Below are 19,026 nucleotides of genomic sequence, written 5' to 3' on the forward strand. Positions count from 1 at the left end.
TAGGTTGGTTTCCTGTCTTTGCTACTGTGAATAGTGCTGTGCTTTGTGGGCTTCTCTTCGTTCTGCCTGGACCCCTGGAAGGTTAGTGTCCCCCAAGGCTGTGCCTGAGATCGTCTCCTCCCTCCAGTTCCTGCCGCACTACCTGCCCCCTTAATGGGTATTGGCTCCTTGACGCTCCTCAGCCTGGGTGGCTGTCTCAAGCTCTAGCCCTGCACTTTTAGCTGTTTAGTTTGAGCTGGAAAACTCAACTTGTCTGTCTCAAAGATATTTCAAACTCTGCTGACCTAGAACTCACCAGTTCTTATAACTGAATCCATCTTTTTGGTCATTCCTGACTTCATCCTGCAGCTTCACTCTCCAAATAAAGTTTCTAGTTAGTTCTAATTAAGTACCTGTTATGGGCAGATAGGAGAGACACCATCGGCCTGAATTGGATGTGGGAAAAGAGGTGGATCAGTGAAACCCTTCTACGGCCATGGAACGTGTATGTCCTATCTTTTCTGTTCAAATTCAGGGCCTCTTTATTTTGTAGCTGTACCATTGCTGTGGCTCCCACTGATCCCCTTGCCTTTGATCTCATCCCTACACCTTCCTCTCCATTCTGTCCAGACTGCCAAAGGACTTTTCTAAGATTGGCTCTTGTTGCCATGATAATAGCAGTACTGTGTTCATGGGTACAGTACTTAGCAGCTTTAAAAAATGCATTCAAGGGCATAAGTGACAACGACTGTTTGTCAGTGCCTGCTCTGTGCTGGGCGTCCAAAAACAAGTAAGCTACTAGATTTGTTTTCAAGAAGCTCAAAGTCTTCAGGGATTAATATAGCCAGATAATATAAAGACCCAAGCTTCATTATTTGATCTTTGTAATCATCTACAAGGTAGCAGGGAAGGTGTTGATAACCTCATTTGTCAGATAAAGAAACCTAAGGCTCAAAAAGGTTATGCAAATAATAATAATAATATTAGCATATGTTTATATAACACTTGTAAAAGCCGGACACTGTTCCAAGCACATTATATCTACTAATGCAATCTTCATAACAATCCTATGACATGTAAGTGCTCTCACCTTCATAATACACATCGAGAAACTCATCTGTACAGAGTAGTTAAGTTCTTTGAGGTGCAGAGAGATTACATAACTTGCCCAAGATCACATAGCTTGTAAATAGGAGAGCTATGATTTCAACACAGGCAGCCTGGCTCCAGAGGCCAAGCACATAACCAGTGTGCTGCATTGCCCTCTTTAATTTATCTTGCTATGCAGTGTGGCTTCTGTTGCCTGCAGAATAAAATTTAAACTTTAGCCGGCTAAAATCTCCTTGGTCTTGGCTGCATTTTCAATACTTTTAATTTAATACTTTCCCAGTATTACCCCAGACTCATTCGATTTTCATATTCTTCACAGCAGTTTGTGAACGGGACATAACAACCTCTGCTCATATTTCTTGCCATAAAGCTATGGCAACAGGGTAGCAGGATAAAAGAGAGCCTGTTTGTTTGTTTGTTTAACATAGAGGTCAGTCAGAGACAGAAATGTTTCTTTTCTTTTTTTTTAGCCTTTGTCAGAAAGAGGTACTTCTTTTCGTTTCTCTGTAGTGGTGGGCAGATATATATATATGTATTTGTCTGAGTTCTCTTCAGTTTTCAGAAGGGGTTGTGGTTCTATTTTCCCATTTCTTGAAGCCCCTGTAGGAATGCTAAAACCCATGTCCTAAGATTACAGTTTTTATAGTTGGTTTGTTCTAATCAATATTCAGATACAGTCCACACATGGCTGGTTGATACGTCTTTTAAATCTTGTTAATCTATCGGTTTTCCTGCCCCCTTTTTGGTTATTTCCTTGCAGTTAATTTGATGAGGGAATTGGGTCATCTTTCCTGTAATTTCCCACAATTTGGACTTTGCTGATTACATCTTTGTGGTGTTGCTTGGCCTCAGTATTTCCTGCAAGTGACAGTTTAATCTGAAAGCTTGATCAAGTTAGAGTCTTTTTTGGTTTTGGCTAGAATACTTCCTAGATGGTGCTTAGAGCTTCCCATCACATTGCTGGGTACTTGGTACTGGGTACTCACATGAGGAAGCACCTAATTCTTGGTTTTTTCTTGTGATGTTACATTTTGGTCAGTGGTTTCAGATGTTGTCGTTTTAAGTCCACCAGCTTTTTGCATAATGGTTTTAATTAGCTAACTTTAAATATTAACATTTGCCCTTCCTGGTGCATTGAGTTAAAAGTGATTTTCATTATTTAAATACACACTCTTATGTGTATGTATGCATATTAGGTATGTATGTATGTCTATATATGAGTATATATCATTGTTATAAAAAATAATGACAATTAAAATTCAATTGGATATTAATGGGTTTAGAGTTTATGTTCGGGATGATGAAATGGGTAATGGTGATATAGAACATTGTGAATGTACTTAATGCCACTGAGTTGTATACTTAAAAATGGTCAAAATGATAAACTTTATGGTATGTGTATTTTACCACAATGAAGACAAATCAATTGGAAAGGGATTGTAACACATTGAATTAAAAAAATCCAACACAACATAATGAGTGATAATTATTACTCCCTAAAAGGAGCCAAAATGAGATGGAGAATAGACTGATAAAGCTTTCTTTACTGAAGATTGCTAGCTAATAAAGGTAGAAGCTATGCTAGAATTAGAAAAAGGAAAAAAAATTGACTTTGCCACCTGCAAGTAATAATTGATTCAGGCGTGGATTGTCATTGGATGCTGAAGCCTTTCAGTAAAAGACTGTTGGAATTCCCATTGTCTCAATGCATCTCCTAGTAAATTACTTGCTGTTTACAGAGGGGAAAAAGTACCTTTACAATGGAGAAATCTGCTTCAACCAAGTGATCATCAGCAAATGGGATAAACTAGCATTAAGTTACCAACTGATATTATGCAATGGGAAGTATACAACATGAACCTAAAAGTGTTCTTGCCAAAAATATTTAATCTGAATCTAATCGTGAGGAAACAATCAGACAAATCCAGAAAGTAGGACATGCTGCAAGACCTCTGTCTTGACTTCAAAAATGTCAGTGTTATGAATGAAGAAGGCTGGAATAAAGGAGACTCCCAAAGAGACCTGATGACCAAATACAATGCTTGAGCCTGGGTTAAAAACAAATAAAGAAAAGAATTGGAACAGCTGGAATATGGGGACCATATTAAAAGATATTGTATTAGTTTGCTAGGGCTGCCATAACAAAGTACCAGAGACTGGATGGCTTAAACAGCAGAAATTTATTTTTTCCCAGTTCTGGAAGTTAAAAGTCTGAGATCGAGACCCCAGCAAGGTTGGTTTCTCCTGAGGCCTTCTCTCCTTGGCTTGTAGATGGGTGTCTTCATGTGGTTCCCTCTGTGTCTGTATCCCAATTTCCTCTTCGTATAAGGACACCAGTCTTATTGGATTAGGGTCCCCTTCATCATCTCATTTTAACTTAATAACCTTTTCAAAGACCCTATCTTCATATATGGCCAGTCATCTTCCGAGGGGCTGGGATTGGAACTTCAACATATGAATTAGGTGTGGGGGACACAGTTCAGCCCATAACAGTTATTGAATCATTTAAAAATGGCTTGGGTGAGATAATGATGTCAAGGTTCTGAAGGGAAGTGATCTTTGCTGCTGATTTATTTTGTTTCCTCCTAGATTTTAAACTCTTGAGGACAAGGACCTTCTCTGGACACAGATATGCCTCAGAGTAACTGTTGCATAGCATTCAGACACTGCTGGTTGAATTGTCCATTTACTTGGCATGCCAACACATGGCAGAGTAAAGGGGGAAGGAGATTTTCTGCTGCATGTATGTGGTTTGTTGTAAACCTTTTTCTAATAATCCATTTGCTCAATCCCCTCCATCCCCCAACAAAGTAATATGATGAGAATTTGGAAATACTTGAGGAGTTGTGCATGGGTAATCGCCAGGTGAGCACATGATGGAGAATCAGAATGTCAGAACAGACCTTGGCAGGGGTTATGCTGTCCCAAGGTAGGTGAATCTCTATGACTACAGAAAGGCTGCTTTAAAAGGAGGCACCTAGAGAAACTCTCCCTTGTGATTAAAAAAGCCCAGGTACATTAGAGGGCAAAATTCCCAGCAGGTCCAAACAATGTGTTCCATTGCTGCTGTTTCAGCCCTACTAGTCTCAGTAGTACCCTGGGTCATCAGGTGGCTTGAAGGACAAGAGGGTGATATCCTGTCTCTTCTTTGACTTTGTTGTGCTCACTGGCAAGGAGTTTCATTCACTTCTGAGAATTCACGCACTCATTTTATTGCAGGCTGATGTTGATTCTGAGTTTGAGGATGCCATCATCTTTTCATTGCCTCCCAGCTCAGTTCCAGAGGTGAAAGCTCAGTCCTAGATTATTTTTTATGGGGGTTCATGGAGATTTCAGTTAATCCATTTGTGGTGTCCAACAGCAACTTGAGAAGAGCCTGGTCTTGACCTTTGCCCAATTTTCTATTGGTTTATTTGCCTTTTCACATTGATTTGTTCTAAGAGCGCTTGTAAATGAAGAACATTGCCCCTTTGTCCTATCTATTGCGAATTTTGTTGTTGCTTTTCTTCTCAATTGTTGTTTAACTGATTTATATTCACTTTTTAAATTGTTATGTCAAATATTTATCATTTTTTTCTTTATGGCTTCTGGATTATGTGGCTTCTCAGTTTGTCATGTTTGAAATCAGCTTCCCTACTTAACATTACATAAGAAACCACCTGTGCGTTTTTCTAGTACTTTTTGGAATTCTCTCTCTCTCCTTTTAAAGATTAACTCTGATCCAGCTGTAGTTCTTTTGGTATAAGATGAAAGGTAGGGAGCCAGTTTAATTTTTGTTGCTCAACCCCAGGAGTTCATGACCCTTCACTAGTGCCACATCATCAGCTAGAGAGACCTGTTGCTAATTCAGCCTGAATCTGCTGGTTCAGCCTTCAGAGGAAATCTGATTAGTTCAGAAAGCCAAGATCACCTCCCCGCAGGGCTCAGATATCTGCTGCTGCCTCAATCAGCTAGGCTGCTCTGAATATGAAGAGCAACTGGGAAGCAAGGTGCTGCTAGATTGTCTCAAGTTGTGCTGTTTTCATTCAATCGTTATTCTCTTACTTTTAGCAGATGAGAAAACAAGAGGTCATGCTGCTGGTTAACAGTGGAGTCAGATTTTTTTTTTTTTTTTTTTGGAGATGGAGTTTTGCTTTTGTTGCCCAGGCTAGGGTGCAATGGCGCGATCTTGGCTCACTGCAACCTCTTGAACCCTGGTTCAAGTGATTCTCCTACCTCAGCCTCCTGAATAGCCAGGATTACAGGCATGTGCCACCGTGCCCGGCTAAATTTTTGTATTTTTAATAGAGACAGAGTTTCTCCATGGTGGTCAGGCTGGTCTTGAACTCCTGACCTCAGGTGATCCGCCTGCCTTGGCCTCCCAAAGTGCTGGGATTATAGGCGTGAGCCACCGCGCCCGGCCGCGGTGGAGTCAGATTTAAATGTTCCATTGCAAAGTTCATGAAATAGGAAACATTCTATGAGGGGAATCTGGTTGGAGAATCCTGGAGGAAGAGGCATTTGACTTAGTCCTTGAAAGAACAGCATCATTTTTTAAACTTCTCATTATGGAAATTTCCCAAAAAGTGCAAAACTGGAATAGTATAATTAATCCTCATCTACCTATCTAGCCAGTAGTAATCATCAATTTGTGGCCTCAATATTGTTTCATTTATGCCATGCCCTCTTTCCTCCTTCCATCCCTACTTTTTTTTTTTTTTTAAATTAAATTTTTGTTTTTGGAGACAGGATGTTGCTGTCACCCAGGCTGGCGTGTAGTGGCGCAATTATGGCTCACTGCAGTCTCAACCAACAGTCCTCCCACCTCAGCCTCCTGAGTAGTTGGGACTACAGGCACATGCCACCATGCCTGGCTAATTCATCCCCACATGTTTTTCAAAGCAAACTCGGCCGTCTTATCTGTAAATATTTTATGTATCTCTAAACAAGATTTCTTGAAAGCACAATCACAATATCATTATTATACTTTAAAAAATTATAATAATTCTTCAATATCTTCAAATAGGTGTTCTGTACACATTGTACACATTTCCCGTATTGTCTTAAAATTTTTAAAATAGTTGTTGAATTGTCATGTAAATAAGGTTCATGCATTACAATTGATGTGTCTTAATTTTCTTTTTTTTGAATTGCAAAGCTAACTTTAATACTTTTAAGCCCCACAGGAATAAAAAACACTGGGAAGGGCTAACCCCCTCACCCCAGGAGTGGCCCCTAGGGAGAGAGGCTACCTGAGGGGAATTAAGTACAAAAGGGACCCACTGCAGACTCATGGCAAAGGGAAGCCATCGGTGCTGGGACCTGTGGTCACTACAGGAGGAAACGTGAGTGTGGTGGGACTGGCTCCAGGCACACAAGTGAAGGGCAAGAGAGATTGGAGTGAAGCCACAAAGCTACTTGGGTTCCTCCTTCTTCTCGTTTGCCTTTTTCTGCTTCTGCTGCATGATCTCCTGAGTCCCTGGGGGTAGAGATGATAGGGCACTAGGAGGTATCAGAGGGCAAAAAGAACAAAATGCAGGGGGATGAAGGGCACAAAAGAGAAGATGGAAGTGGATGGGACTAAGCTCACTGTTTGGCTGCTGTACTCCCATCCTAGGAGAACAAGAGGAAGAGAGCTGAGGCTCAAAAGGCAATCAGTCTCCATCCTGCAGTTGCCCAAGAGGTCAGAAGTCTGGCCACACAGGCCCAGGGCTCTCTATTCTTACACCAGTAAGGAGGTTGGGAGAAGGGAGGAGAACCGGGAACAGCAAGGAGGGCCAGAAGCACTGGGCTGTCATAACCACAGCTGTATCTGAAATGGGAAGCTCTCTGCCCTTGCCCTGAAGGTCAGACTGGGGGATGCTCAGAAATCACACTCTGTGTCCTAATTTTCTTTTGCTCTCTGGATTCTCTTGCCTGCTCAATCCTGTGCTTTCTTTTCCTCTGAAGGACAGTGTCACATAATGGCTGAAATCATAGATTTGCAATCAAATTAGGGCTCTGCCACTTGCTAACTGTGTGACTTGGGGAAGTTACTCAGCCTCTCTGTGCCTCAGTTTCCTCATCTGTAAAATGGACATAACAGTGTCTACTCCTCGGGGCTGTTGAGTGTCAGTGAGCTAATGTTTGCAAAGTGTTAGAGTCATGTCAAAAGTTGCAGGCTGTGGAATAGGGCCCAGGAGGGCTCACTCAAGTGAGATGGTATGTCGTCTTTGAGATGAGCCTCCAGCTGTGCAGAGAGCCCCTTTCCTTTTACTTTTTTGCTTCCTTCTGGTTCTTGACTGTGCTTCAGTTAGATGAGGTTGATACATAGCAGAATTTTGGACAGGTAAGGCATATTTAATGGAAGCAGCTTCTTTATTGTCCTTTCATTTTTGGCTTGCTCTTCCTCTGTATTTATTAAATTAGCTCTTCTCTCTCAGAAGTGTTTAACTTTTTATGGCATAATCTGGGCTTCAGCAACTTGTGATCTCCTAAGTAGAGCTTTTTAGCACTTTATAAATACATCATATACTTTTTATATTCCTTTGTTCCCCATCAGGAACATACATCCCAGTCTTCAGAACAGCACAATCAGTTTTTATTCATTTAAGGAGCAGTAGTAATTTGACACTTGCTAATATGTAACAAATTATATTGGGCATGGTAGTTACAATTGCAGCTGGTTCCTAATTATACTGTAACCTTGATGCTTACAAAAATTGAGACTGAATTCAGCATAAAATACTGGAGAATAATATTCTGCACTAGGCATTTCTGCCTTCTACTGAGCCATGGGCATTTATGATCATAATGCCAAATTAAAAAGAATTTATTTTAAATTGGTTACAATTACAATGTTGTCCAGTGGCTCCATTTTAAAGGTATGTCCCCCTTTTTGCTTGCTAAACTCTGGGAATATCCTCCAGGTATTATAATTAGTGTCTAAATAACCCGAGCTCAGGGGTCATTTCTGGCTGTGTGATCTACTAGTATTCATTTAAGACTCTTTAGTACCTCAGCTTCCTTATTTGAAAAATGGGGATATTACTCACTCTTCCCCTTAAAGAGTTTTAATGATACAGTATTTAAATGAAATAAGATATAAAGCCATTAGCATAATGCCTGGCATAGAGTTAAGGACCCAGTAAAAGTTAGCTGGTCATTGTTATCGTTATAATTAATAATAAGTGATCCAGCTCCAAAGACCGCCTCTGTGACCCTCAACTTTAGCAGAATTAGTGTATTAATTCTCCTGCCACTCTGCCTTATCATAGCATGTATCATTATACATTTTGTACCAACCACTTGTCGATAAGTCAGCTTTCCCTGCTTGGGGCAGGGTTTCTGATTTATTGGGTGTTTTCTCCTTGGTGCCTGGCGCTGGGCCTAGTACATTGCAGCCTTCCCATTGGTGATTGTGTTGCATGGATGAGCAAGTAGAGCATCACCATCTAAGGAGTGGTTGTTAGCTGGGGGGTGGGGTAGTTTGGCCCCCAAGGGGATTTCTTTTAGCAACCTCTGGAGATAGTTTCTTGGTTGTCGCAGCTTGTTGGGGAAGGGGTTGCTACTCCCATCTAGTGGGTAGAGGTCAGCTTAATAACAATAATAGTAAAATCCAGAACTAGTATGTTTCAGGCTCTTTTGGCATAACAGAACCCGGCTAAAACACCACCATTCATTCTTAACTGTTATACTCTGCCTCTTAATATCAGAATTTTAATGATGATGGCTTTATAGTTTATGTTCTGCAACAGAGCAGAGTGAAATCTAACATACATCACAACCTACTGAATCCTTCTGATAAACATCTCTAGTGCCTCTGAAATGACTCGCTGGTGTAATTACCCAGTGGGTTAACATTTGTGGTGTCTGATACTTTATAAGTCAACTGTTGAGTGAAATGAAGTTTTGCCAGCTGATTACATAGAAATGTTGTGGTTTGAAGAATGCTTAACAGGGCATCTTGTCCTTTGTACTAATTTATATTTCAGTAACTTTTTCCATAATGACTGCTCTTCATTTATTAGGTCTTAGGGAAACTGTAGGATGAAGGATGAGTGACTCAGTGGTTTCAATAAAAAATTATTTTCTTAAGTTTGAGATACCTTTTTCTTCTTCCCAAGTTAATGGTAACTGTGGTTTTAGGGAATTCCAAACTTTCTTTTGCAATTACTGATTGTATCAGTCAGGGCTCACTTGCAGAGAACAGAATCTACTCTAGCTGGTTTAAGCAGAGAGAGATTTATTACAGGGTATTAAATGGCTTACGCAATTTGTTGGGAAGGTAAAGAAACAGATTTGAGATTGAGCTCTAAAGAATGACGTCTAGAGTCTCAAGCAAAGCAGGCCACCAAGACAGCAGTGACCTCCTGTGCAGTCACAATGCTGCCTGCCAAGTGGAGAGTGTTTCAGGACCATGTGGCCACTGACATGGGAGGGCAGGAGGTTGCCACAGGAAAACTAGACACTTCCAGCAATGGTGCTTGCTTGGCAGAAACAGCAGAAGGTGCCCCCTAACTCCCAAACGTTTGCCAAATCTCACTCAGTTTCATCTAATTGATGGCACATAGGCCGCATAGCAGCAAGGGAGTCTGGGAATTGTAGTTTCAGCCTTCTAGTGTCTTTAGTATAGGAAGATAAAGAAGGAGGGTGGGCCCCAGCTTCTAAGTGGTTAGGTTACACCCAAGAATACTTTTCTTTGGGATTCAGGGCCATCTACTGCACTATTTCCTCAGGTTCAAAAGACTATGCAGGACTATTTCTCCTTCTGTCTCCCTTTCCTGCTTGTCACTGCGTGCTTATTTATACCCACCCACCCTCACACACACCCAGAAGCTTGCTTTTGATGAGCTACCTCTTTGAGTTTGTAGTTCTTATCTAAGGTAAATATTTACTTTATGATGGTAGAATTTTCAGTGTAAGTCTGTGCTTGTCTTGGCTTTCAGATGTTTCAGGTTTGGGAGGTGACTGGGGAAGTATTGCTGAGGAAGGGCTGTGCTGTACAGTTGGTGACGTAGCAGCTGAGGTTGGGCCTTGGGTTCTAACGCAGTTGTTCTCAGTCCACCCACACATCGTAATTTCTTGAGGAAGCTCTAAAGATATCCATTCTAGAAATTCTCATTTGATTGACCTTTGGTATGGTTTGGGTTTTGTAAAACCTAAAAGTACCTCAGGGGACTTGAATATGCAGCGAGGACTGAGAACCTAAGTCTTATAATCAGTACATTAAAATTGGACATTATCTAAAGCTGTGGTTCTTAAACTTTAACTGCATCAGGGTCACCTGGAGGGCTTGTTAAATCATAGGGGTTTGCTGGGCCTCACCCAGTTTCTGATTCTGTGGGTCTGGGATGGGCGTGATAATTTGTATTTTTAAAAGTTCCCAGGTGGTGCTGATGGTCTCCACACTTTGAGAACCATTGATCTGAAGAGAGTTGCCTGTTTTCATTGTAAATATCAGATTTTTACTGACCTGAAAGACTTTATTCTATATTCAGCACTTCCGGAGCATCTACTTTGTTTCCTGATCTTTGCCAGAGCTGGGGTTGATCTGAGGAGTAAGGTGCCCTCACAGAGATGGTGGTCTCACATCTCTACAGCCTCCCAGTGAAAGAGGAGAGCTTTGCTTTTCTTTGCACTTTATTTTTCACATTAGCATTTCTTATTTTCATGTTGGTTTTCTTATATTCTTCCCCACCATCCTCTCTTAGATCTGACAACTATTTTGAATACACCATTCTGTACCACTGTGATTTGTTAAAGTAATGAGCCTGCAACTGTGGCTTGATTCCATTGTAAGAAAGTCTGTTTAAAAAATATTCCTGCAGGTAGGAATATCTTTTCTGGTGACCCCCTACCTATGGCTGCTCTAACTCATATTAGAATGAGAGTGAATTCATTTGTCCTGAAAGATAACTTTCTTATTCTTCTTGCCATGTTCTCCCCCACCCCCTGCTTTTTTAAAAACACCAGTTCTTGAAATTGTGTTATTGTTTTTCTTTTTATTTCTAGGATGTACCTACCTAGTATGTGTTTTGCAAACGCTATTGATGACTTACACAATTATAACCAGTGTTTATCTTGTCAAAAAGTTTTACATATTCAGTGATTCTCAAATTTTGCTCCTGTGGAGCATAGACTCATTGAATCGACCTGAAATTTCCATACTAAAGTTAAATAATGATAGACTTTTCCCAGTTTATGGAAGAAACTATGCATAGAGTTTTTCTGTTCCAACATTGCCCCTTTCTGGGCCAGGCATGGTGGCTCATGCTTGTAAACCCAGTACTTTGGGGGGCCAAGATGGAAGGATCACTTGAGGCCAGGAGTTTGAGACAAGCTTGAGCAACATAGTGAGACTGTCTCTACAAAAAAATTAAAAAATTAGTGGGGTCTGGTGACACATGCATTTAGCCTCAGCTACTCAGGAGGCTGAGGTGGGAGGATTGCTTGAGCCCAGGAGTGTGAGGCTGCAGTGAGCCATGATCGCACCACTGCACTCCAGTCTGAGTGACACAGTGAGACCCCCAACTAAAAAAAAAAAAACCACCAAAACCCTCTCTTTTTCCCTTAAATTTGGAATCAGAGTAAAATGATATCAAATTTCAACAAAATTCTTTATCCTGTTAGCAAATAATATTTCATAGTAATCTGTAAAGAACCCCTTTCTTCTTAGTGAATTACTCTGTATGTTTGAAAACCAGTTACTTGATTGGTTTTATATCAATTCTTGATATAAAATTTTTGTTTTAATGTTGGAATCTATTCTTACAAGTGCAAATTCAGAAGAAGAATGATAAAGAAAATCAGGCAGTTATAACAATAGTAGCTGTAAATATTTGCATGCTATTAATATATGAGAAAAAAAATGTAACAGTGAAAGTAAGCCTTCTGGAAACAATCTAAAGTTTGATGACTCTTCTAAACCCCAAGAATGAACTAAGTCTAATAATTCCAGGTTTCTAAAGCCCAAGAATGAACTAAGTCTAATAATTCTAAGCTTATGTGATGCAAAGTATGCATGCTGGACAGCTGTTCTGAATTGACTTTAAAAGGGTGGCTACATTTCTGTGGCTTCCTTTTTCCAGCTTATAGAACTTCCTGGGTATTGGTTTTGCCACCAGGTATAATTCATTGAAATACACCTTTAGAAAACTGGTACATCTCATTGTAACTTTGCATTGTCTTCAATTAAGTTGTGTAAGTGTTCTTCATTCATAGCAAATGACACTTAAACAAGAAGATAGGAATGGGAGGTAGCAGTATAAATGGAAATTCCAAACAGCCACACAGCATTTGACTGGTGAATAATAGATGGAATTACTGTAGAGATGAGGCCCAGGAGGCTGGTAGTAATTTTTCTGAATCCATCCCCTGTTGAACCATACTTATCTATCCTTAAATAGAATGTACCAGGACCTGAGCCAAATTTTAGTGGGCCTCAGAGAAATCTTCTGGTGATCATTAACCATTTGCTGTACCTGGAACTCTGGGTTGGGGGTAGGGTAGCTGAGACAATGATCAGTTAGGATGGCCACAATGTTTATTTAGTGGTTTGGTGAGTGTGTTTCAAGACCCATGAGTTTCTTTCTCTTCTCTTTTGCTAATTTATCCCTTCTAAATTATGAGCCAGTTTACCCATCATTTAGATTTCTTAAGGAGTAAACATGGTAGAACATAAACATCTTTGGATAAATAATACAAATAGTAATAGATACCATTTATTGAGCACTTTAACTGTGTGGCCCTTTTGGTGCTAAGCACTTTGTGTAATTATCTCATATTACTTTTCTAGCTGTCTAGGACTCCCCGTTTTATAAATGAGGAAAGTGAGGCTGAGAGGTCACGGCCTCGAAGTCACATGGCCAGTGAGTTTATGAGGTTGGTCGTGCTCCCTATTTGAGGATGATCTGACACTAAGGCCATGTTCTTTTTTTTTAATGAAGGTGGGGTGTCACTATGTTGCCCAGGCTGGTCTTAAACTCCTGGGCTCAAGTGATCCTCCCACCTTGGCCTCCCAAAGTGCTGGGATTATAGGTATGAGCCACCATTCCTGTAAGATCGTGTCCTTAATCACAGCATTGGACAGACACTACACACTGTTAGGAGAAATTGGGAGAGTTTTGATTTTTAGGCTTGTACTATATTGCAGTCATGTACCACATAAGGATGTTTTCATCAGTGAAGGACTGCATATATGATGGTGGCTCCATAAATTATAGTGGAGCTGCCCTGTATAGGTGTTCCACTTTTTATCTTTTAAAACCATATTTTTACCACACCTTTTCTATGTTTAGATACTTGTTTTACATTTGCCTACAGTACTCAGTATAGTAATATGCTGTATAGATTTGTAGCCTAGGAGCAATAGGCTATCTCATTTGCCTAGGTATGTAGTAGGCTACACCATCTAGGTTTGTATAAGTACACTATATGATGTTCACACAATGATGAAATCACTTAACAATGCATTTTTCAGAATGTTATCCTGTTGTTAAGTGATGCATGACTGTATTATATTGCCAGCTAATGCAAGTTATCAACACTTTGAAGCTGCCTGTAATGTGGGTCTGTAGGAAGGCCACTACGGTAAGAGATGGAATATTTGGGATCTGATCTCAGCTCAGAAAACATTTAGAAATGTCAGCACAGATTGGCACTTAATCTGACTTTTTGGGGGAAATAATTGATGCTTTCTGAGCTTTGGTTTCCTCTTCTGTAAAATTAGGGCAGTAATATCCATCCTGTCTGACTCTGATTTGCAGTGAGAATCCAATGAGATAATAGTCTTGCTTAGAAAACTGTAAATGTTAGGCAACATGCCTTGTAAGTGTTGGGTCATTCTCTGTCTTTGTTTTGATTTGTGTTCTCTGCCCTAGACCCTGAGAGGGTTACAAAGTGAACACTTTTTTTCCCCCTTTAAGGTGTAGTTCTGATGGGGAGCACTGAATATACATTTCAGGATCCTTAAGCAGAAATGTGCTGTGAGAATTTAGGGCAGGGGAAGTTCACTCTGAAATAGCATTGCCCAGGGAAGACCTTACAAAGTTCATGGCATAAAGAATTAATACTATTTTAAATGATGTGGTATTCGGATACAGCAAGAATACTTCATTTTGTGGAAAATTTATTTTGCTTTTAAGAGGAAAACAGTTAAGAACTTAGGGTACCATATGCTTTTGAAAAAAGTGTTATGCACTTCCATGAGATGTGGGACTCTTACCATCAAGGAGGAGATTTTTCTGCTCTTAAAGTGGAGGATGGGGGCATTTTTATGCTGTCCTATCTTCTTTTGTGTTCGTCCTACCCTACCTTTCTCAGAATAGAGACCTGAGAGGAGGGAGTCCTCTCTGAAGCTTTTAGGGCAGCAGAGTCGTTCATCTTAGGTTAACTAGCAGTACATTTTCTTCTCCTCTATTGAACAGCAGAGAACACTTACTAATTCAGGATTTTTAAAAAGATTAAAAATTCATGGCTGGGCGCAGTGGCTCATGCCTGTAATCCCAGCGTTTTGGGAATCTGAGGCGGGCAGATCACCTGAGGTCACGAGTTGGAGACCAGCCTGGCCAACATGGTAAAACCCCATCTGTACTAAAAATAAAAAATTAGCCGGGCATGGTGGTGCATGCCTATAATCCCAACTACTTGGGAGGCTGAGGCAGGAGAATCGTTTGAACCTGGGAGGCTGAGGTTGCAGTGAGCTGAGACTGCATCATTGCACTCCAGCCTGGGCAACAAGAGTGAAACTCCATCTCAAAAAAAAAAAAAAAAAGTATTACAAATTCTTATGAATAGAAATAGTCTTGGTGGTTACAAGCACTCAGCTGAAATGAAGAGTTATCAGTCTTGCTTTGGGAAACAAGGTGACCAACCATCTGGTTTCAGAAAGACTACTGCCATTCTAGTGATTAGTTAATAAAATTATTCCTGACAGTGGAGAGCCTAGGAGCTCAGGCGGTTCCATATTTAGAGACAGAGAACTTATTGTCCAAAGATCTCAGAACAGCTTTCGCTAGCTCACAGAAGGGATTTAGGACAATTTGCATAAGTCTCCCTGTGGATAGCAACATGGGTCCAGTGTTGGGTGGTTCCAGGAACCTCTCCTTGGCTTCATCATGGGGTGACTCTGTGCTTGGTGAGAACTCAGTCTCATGACGTTTTTTGCTAGGAGGACTGGGTGTTGAGACATTGAATAAACCCACTGTTTGGTTCCACATAAGGGCTCTTTTGTGTTGGCCTGGGGAAGCCATGTTCAAGTTTGTCTTGCTTTTCCCCAGCGATGTTTTTGGACTTTGTGGCTGGAGAATTAAGCACAACACCCATTCTGAGCTAATCTGTCAATTTTTGCTCTTCAAAGATAACCACAGCCACTTGTATTTCTAAAATATGTAGAATAATATCATACCTTTGGAGACTTATGATTTATTAATTAAAAACTGAGGAGAGGAGGAGAGGTTCTTTGGCATGCCCAGGTAGTGAGGTATACATGCCTGTTCATGGTGAAACTGTGAGAAGTAATTCCCTTGAGTTAATATGATTTCCCTAGTTCACTGACTTCTTTAAGAAGTGTTCTCTTGGCTGGGCACGATGGCTCATGCCTGTAATCTTAGCACTTTGGGAGGCCGAGGTGGGCAGATCACTTGAGGTCAGGAGTTTGAGACCAGCCTGGCCAACATGGTGAAACCCTATCTCTACTAAAAATACATAAATTAGCTGGGAGTGGTAGTACGCGCCTGCAATCCCAGCTACTCAGGAGGCTGAGGCAGGAGAATCGCTTGAACCTGGGAGGCGGAGGTTGCAGTGAGCCGAGATTGCACCACTGCACTCCAGCCTGGGCAACAGAGAGAGACTCTGTCTCAAAAAAAAAAAAAAAAGAAATATGTTCTCTTGCATAGTTGACAAACATTTGTATACTTAAATTCTCCTGTGAAAGGGCATTGTTTACACTGGATTATAGGTAAAAAATGCCAGGTGTTTGCAATGTTTCACCTTTTCTTTTTAAGAAATGATATACATTCAACATTAGATATTAAGAGCTTTTGCTACTGGTTCCTTGCATAAAATTTTATCATTTTAGAAGCTACATAAGGAGTCTAATTTAAAATGGGAAGGGGGCATAGTTTATGCACTGGGGCAACATGGTATTTAATTACAAAAATGAAATGCACTAATTTTTAATCTGAGATTTATTTTCCTTTAGTTGGCTAGCTTGATTTCTCAGCTTTGTTGTAATAACATAAACATTTTTATGTTTATTTATAGGTGGCTTTAACCAAGAGAGCAGATCCAGCTGAGCTTAGAACAATATTTTTGAAGGTCAGTATAAAGGAATCTATTTTGTTTCTTGTTTGATTTGTGTTCTATAACTTTTAAATATTATTTTCAAACAGCCCTTTATTTCATTGTTATATTTGGAAAAAATCCCAAAGTGTCAGCCCGGCACGGTGGCTCACGCCTGTAATCCCAGCACTTTGGGAGGCTGAGGCGGGCGGATCCCCTGAGGTCAGGAGTTTGAGACCAGCCTGGCCAACATGGTGAAACCCCATCTTTACTAAAAGTACAAAAACTAGCCAGGTGTGGTGGCACGTGCCTATGATCCCGGCTACTCAGGAGGCTGAGGCGGGAGAATCGCTTGAACCTGGGAGGCGGAGGTTGCAGTGAGCTGAGATCGTGCCACTGCACTCCAGCCTGGGCGACAGAGCAAGACTGTCTCAAGAAAAAAAAAAAAAAAGAAAATCCCAACATGTCTTAAGAGGGGAGAGCCTTACAAATACATCTGCTTTTTAAAATGTAGCTGACTGTGATGACAACATGGTTTATATTTTAATTTCTTTTATCTCATGTGGTGTAAGGTATGTGAATAAAAGCGGTTGCTGGAGTATTCAGTTTTGCAACCCATTTACCTTTCCAGGATTGACCCATATAGCGTTTTCTCCTAGGAAGTTTAAAGCTCATTGTAAACATCTCAGTAATCCTTCACTCATCCATGGGACTATCCTGTCTCTCCCTGGTAGAAGCCTATTGTTGTTGTCATCATCATTTTCATCACTTTATGATGACTGCGGTATCCTGAGAGGAGGCTCCAGTATGGATAATAGTAGATACTAGAGCACAACAGACACCATGGAAGTTTGTGTCTTATACTGGCATCTTATATTTCCACCTGTTTTGTGATAGTGGGCAGTGAATGATTAATAGAATAAAAGTCTGTCTCAGGTTCCAGACACTGAAACACCTTTATGTTATTCAGCTGAAATTAAAGTACTCGGAAAAGAAAAGGCCACTTTTGTAAGATAATATACACACATATAATATATATATATATACACACACACACATATATGATGTATTATTAATAACATATATTAATACACACATATAATATATATATGTGTCTTTCTAAACATTATGAAAAGGCAGCTGAGTTGTATGGAAAGAGGACCAGGGTGTCAAATGAGAAATGTGATGTGTATTGAATATGGTGTAGAAAGGTATTAAATCTATGAGCCTCTCTTTCCTCATCACAGTGTGTTACTATTAAAACTAATTGAAACATCAAGGACTTTGAACATGGACAGGATATTTGATATTAAGGAGTTGGTATTAATTGATGTTTAGGCTGATAATATTCTCATTATGGGAAATATAGAGTCTATGTTTTAGAGATATACACTGAAACATTTACAGATGAGACTACTGTTTCTGAGATTTGCTTTTAAATAATCCAGTTTTGTTGGGTTGAGGAAAATGAGTAGGCAGTATGATGATAACTTTTGAAATTGGGAAATGGAATATTGGGTTTATTACACTGTTCTCTCTACTTTGTATATGTTTGAAAAATTTTCTTTTCTTTTCTTGTTTTTTTTTTTTTTGAGACAGAGTTTCACTCTTGTTGCCCAGGCTGGAGTGCAGTGGCGCTTTCTCAACTCACTGCAACCTCCACCTCCCGGGTTCAAGTGATTTTCAGGCTCCTGAGTAGCTGGGATTACAGGCATGCGCCACCACACCCGGCTAATTTTGTGTTTTTAGTAGAGACGGGGTTTCACCATGTTGATCAGGCTGGTTTTGAACTCCTGACCTCAGGTGATCTGCACGCCTTGGCCTCCCAAAGTGCTGGGATTACAGGTGTGAGCCACCACACCTGGCCTGAACATTTTCATAATAAAACATTTTTAAAAATTGTAACGATTCAGTGAGGTAACTTATATGAAAGGTGTCCTGCATCTGATATGTGTTATATATTGATTCGGTACATGCTTGAAATTAAGTAATGATTTAAGTAAAGGAGAAATAAAGACTCCAAAAGAAAATGAATTAAAAGCAAGGGATAGTTTTGTGGGGAGGAAAAAAACGGACACATTTGTAAAGAGATTTGGATTATACATAAAAAATCAGGATTCTGGACACCTGTAATCCCAGTGAGAGGCTGAGGCAGGAGGATGGCTTGAGCTTAGGAATTTGAGGCTTCAGTGAGCTATGAATGTGCCACCACACTCCAGCCTGGATGACAGAGTGAGACCCTGTCTCTTAAAAACAAAGCAAGATTCTTTATAAATTTGTTTTTAGCCCAGAAATACAGTGTAGAGTTTCTTTTTTTTTTTTTTTTTTTTGAGACAGAGTCTCACTGTGTCTCCCAGGCTGCAGGCTGGAGTGCAGGTTGCGCATGTCAGCTCACTGCAACCTCTGTCTCCCGGGTTCAAGTGATTCTCATGCCTCAGCCTCCCGAGTAGCTGGGATTATAGGCATGTACCACGCCTGGTTAATTTTTGTATTTTTATTTTTACTTTTATTATACTTTCAGTTCTAGGGTACATGTGCACAACGTGCAGGTTTGTTACATATGTGTACGTGAGCCATGTTGGTGAGCTGCACCCATTAACTCATCATTTACATTAGGTATATCTCCTAATGCTTTCCCTCCCCCCTCCTCTCACCCCACAACAGGCCCCGGTGTGTGATGTTCCCCCTCCTGTGTCC

At 40.4% G+C, this 19,026-nt stretch overlaps 1 protein-coding gene across 2 annotated transcripts in view; it reads left to right on the forward strand.

Annotated features, from left to right (window-relative positions):
* Positions 1-19,026, forward strand: part of SLC25A13 (solute carrier family 25 member 13) — a 209,893-nt gene that overhangs the window by 11,040 nt on the left and 179,827 nt on the right. For both annotated transcript variants that reach the window (XM_054495050.2, XM_054495051.2), the window contains exon 2: positions 16,312-16,365. In XM_054495050.2, the coding sequence (XP_054351025.1) occupies positions 16,312-16,365 (54 nt within the window). The remainder of the gene's footprint in view (positions 1-16,311; positions 16,366-19,026) is intronic.

Source organism: Pongo pygmaeus, chromosome 6, assembly GCF_028885625.2.
Source record: "Pongo pygmaeus isolate AG05252 chromosome 6, NHGRI_mPonPyg2-v2.0_pri, whole genome shotgun sequence".
Lineage (NCBI taxonomy): Eukaryota > Metazoa > Chordata > Mammalia > Primates > Hominidae > Pongo > Pongo pygmaeus.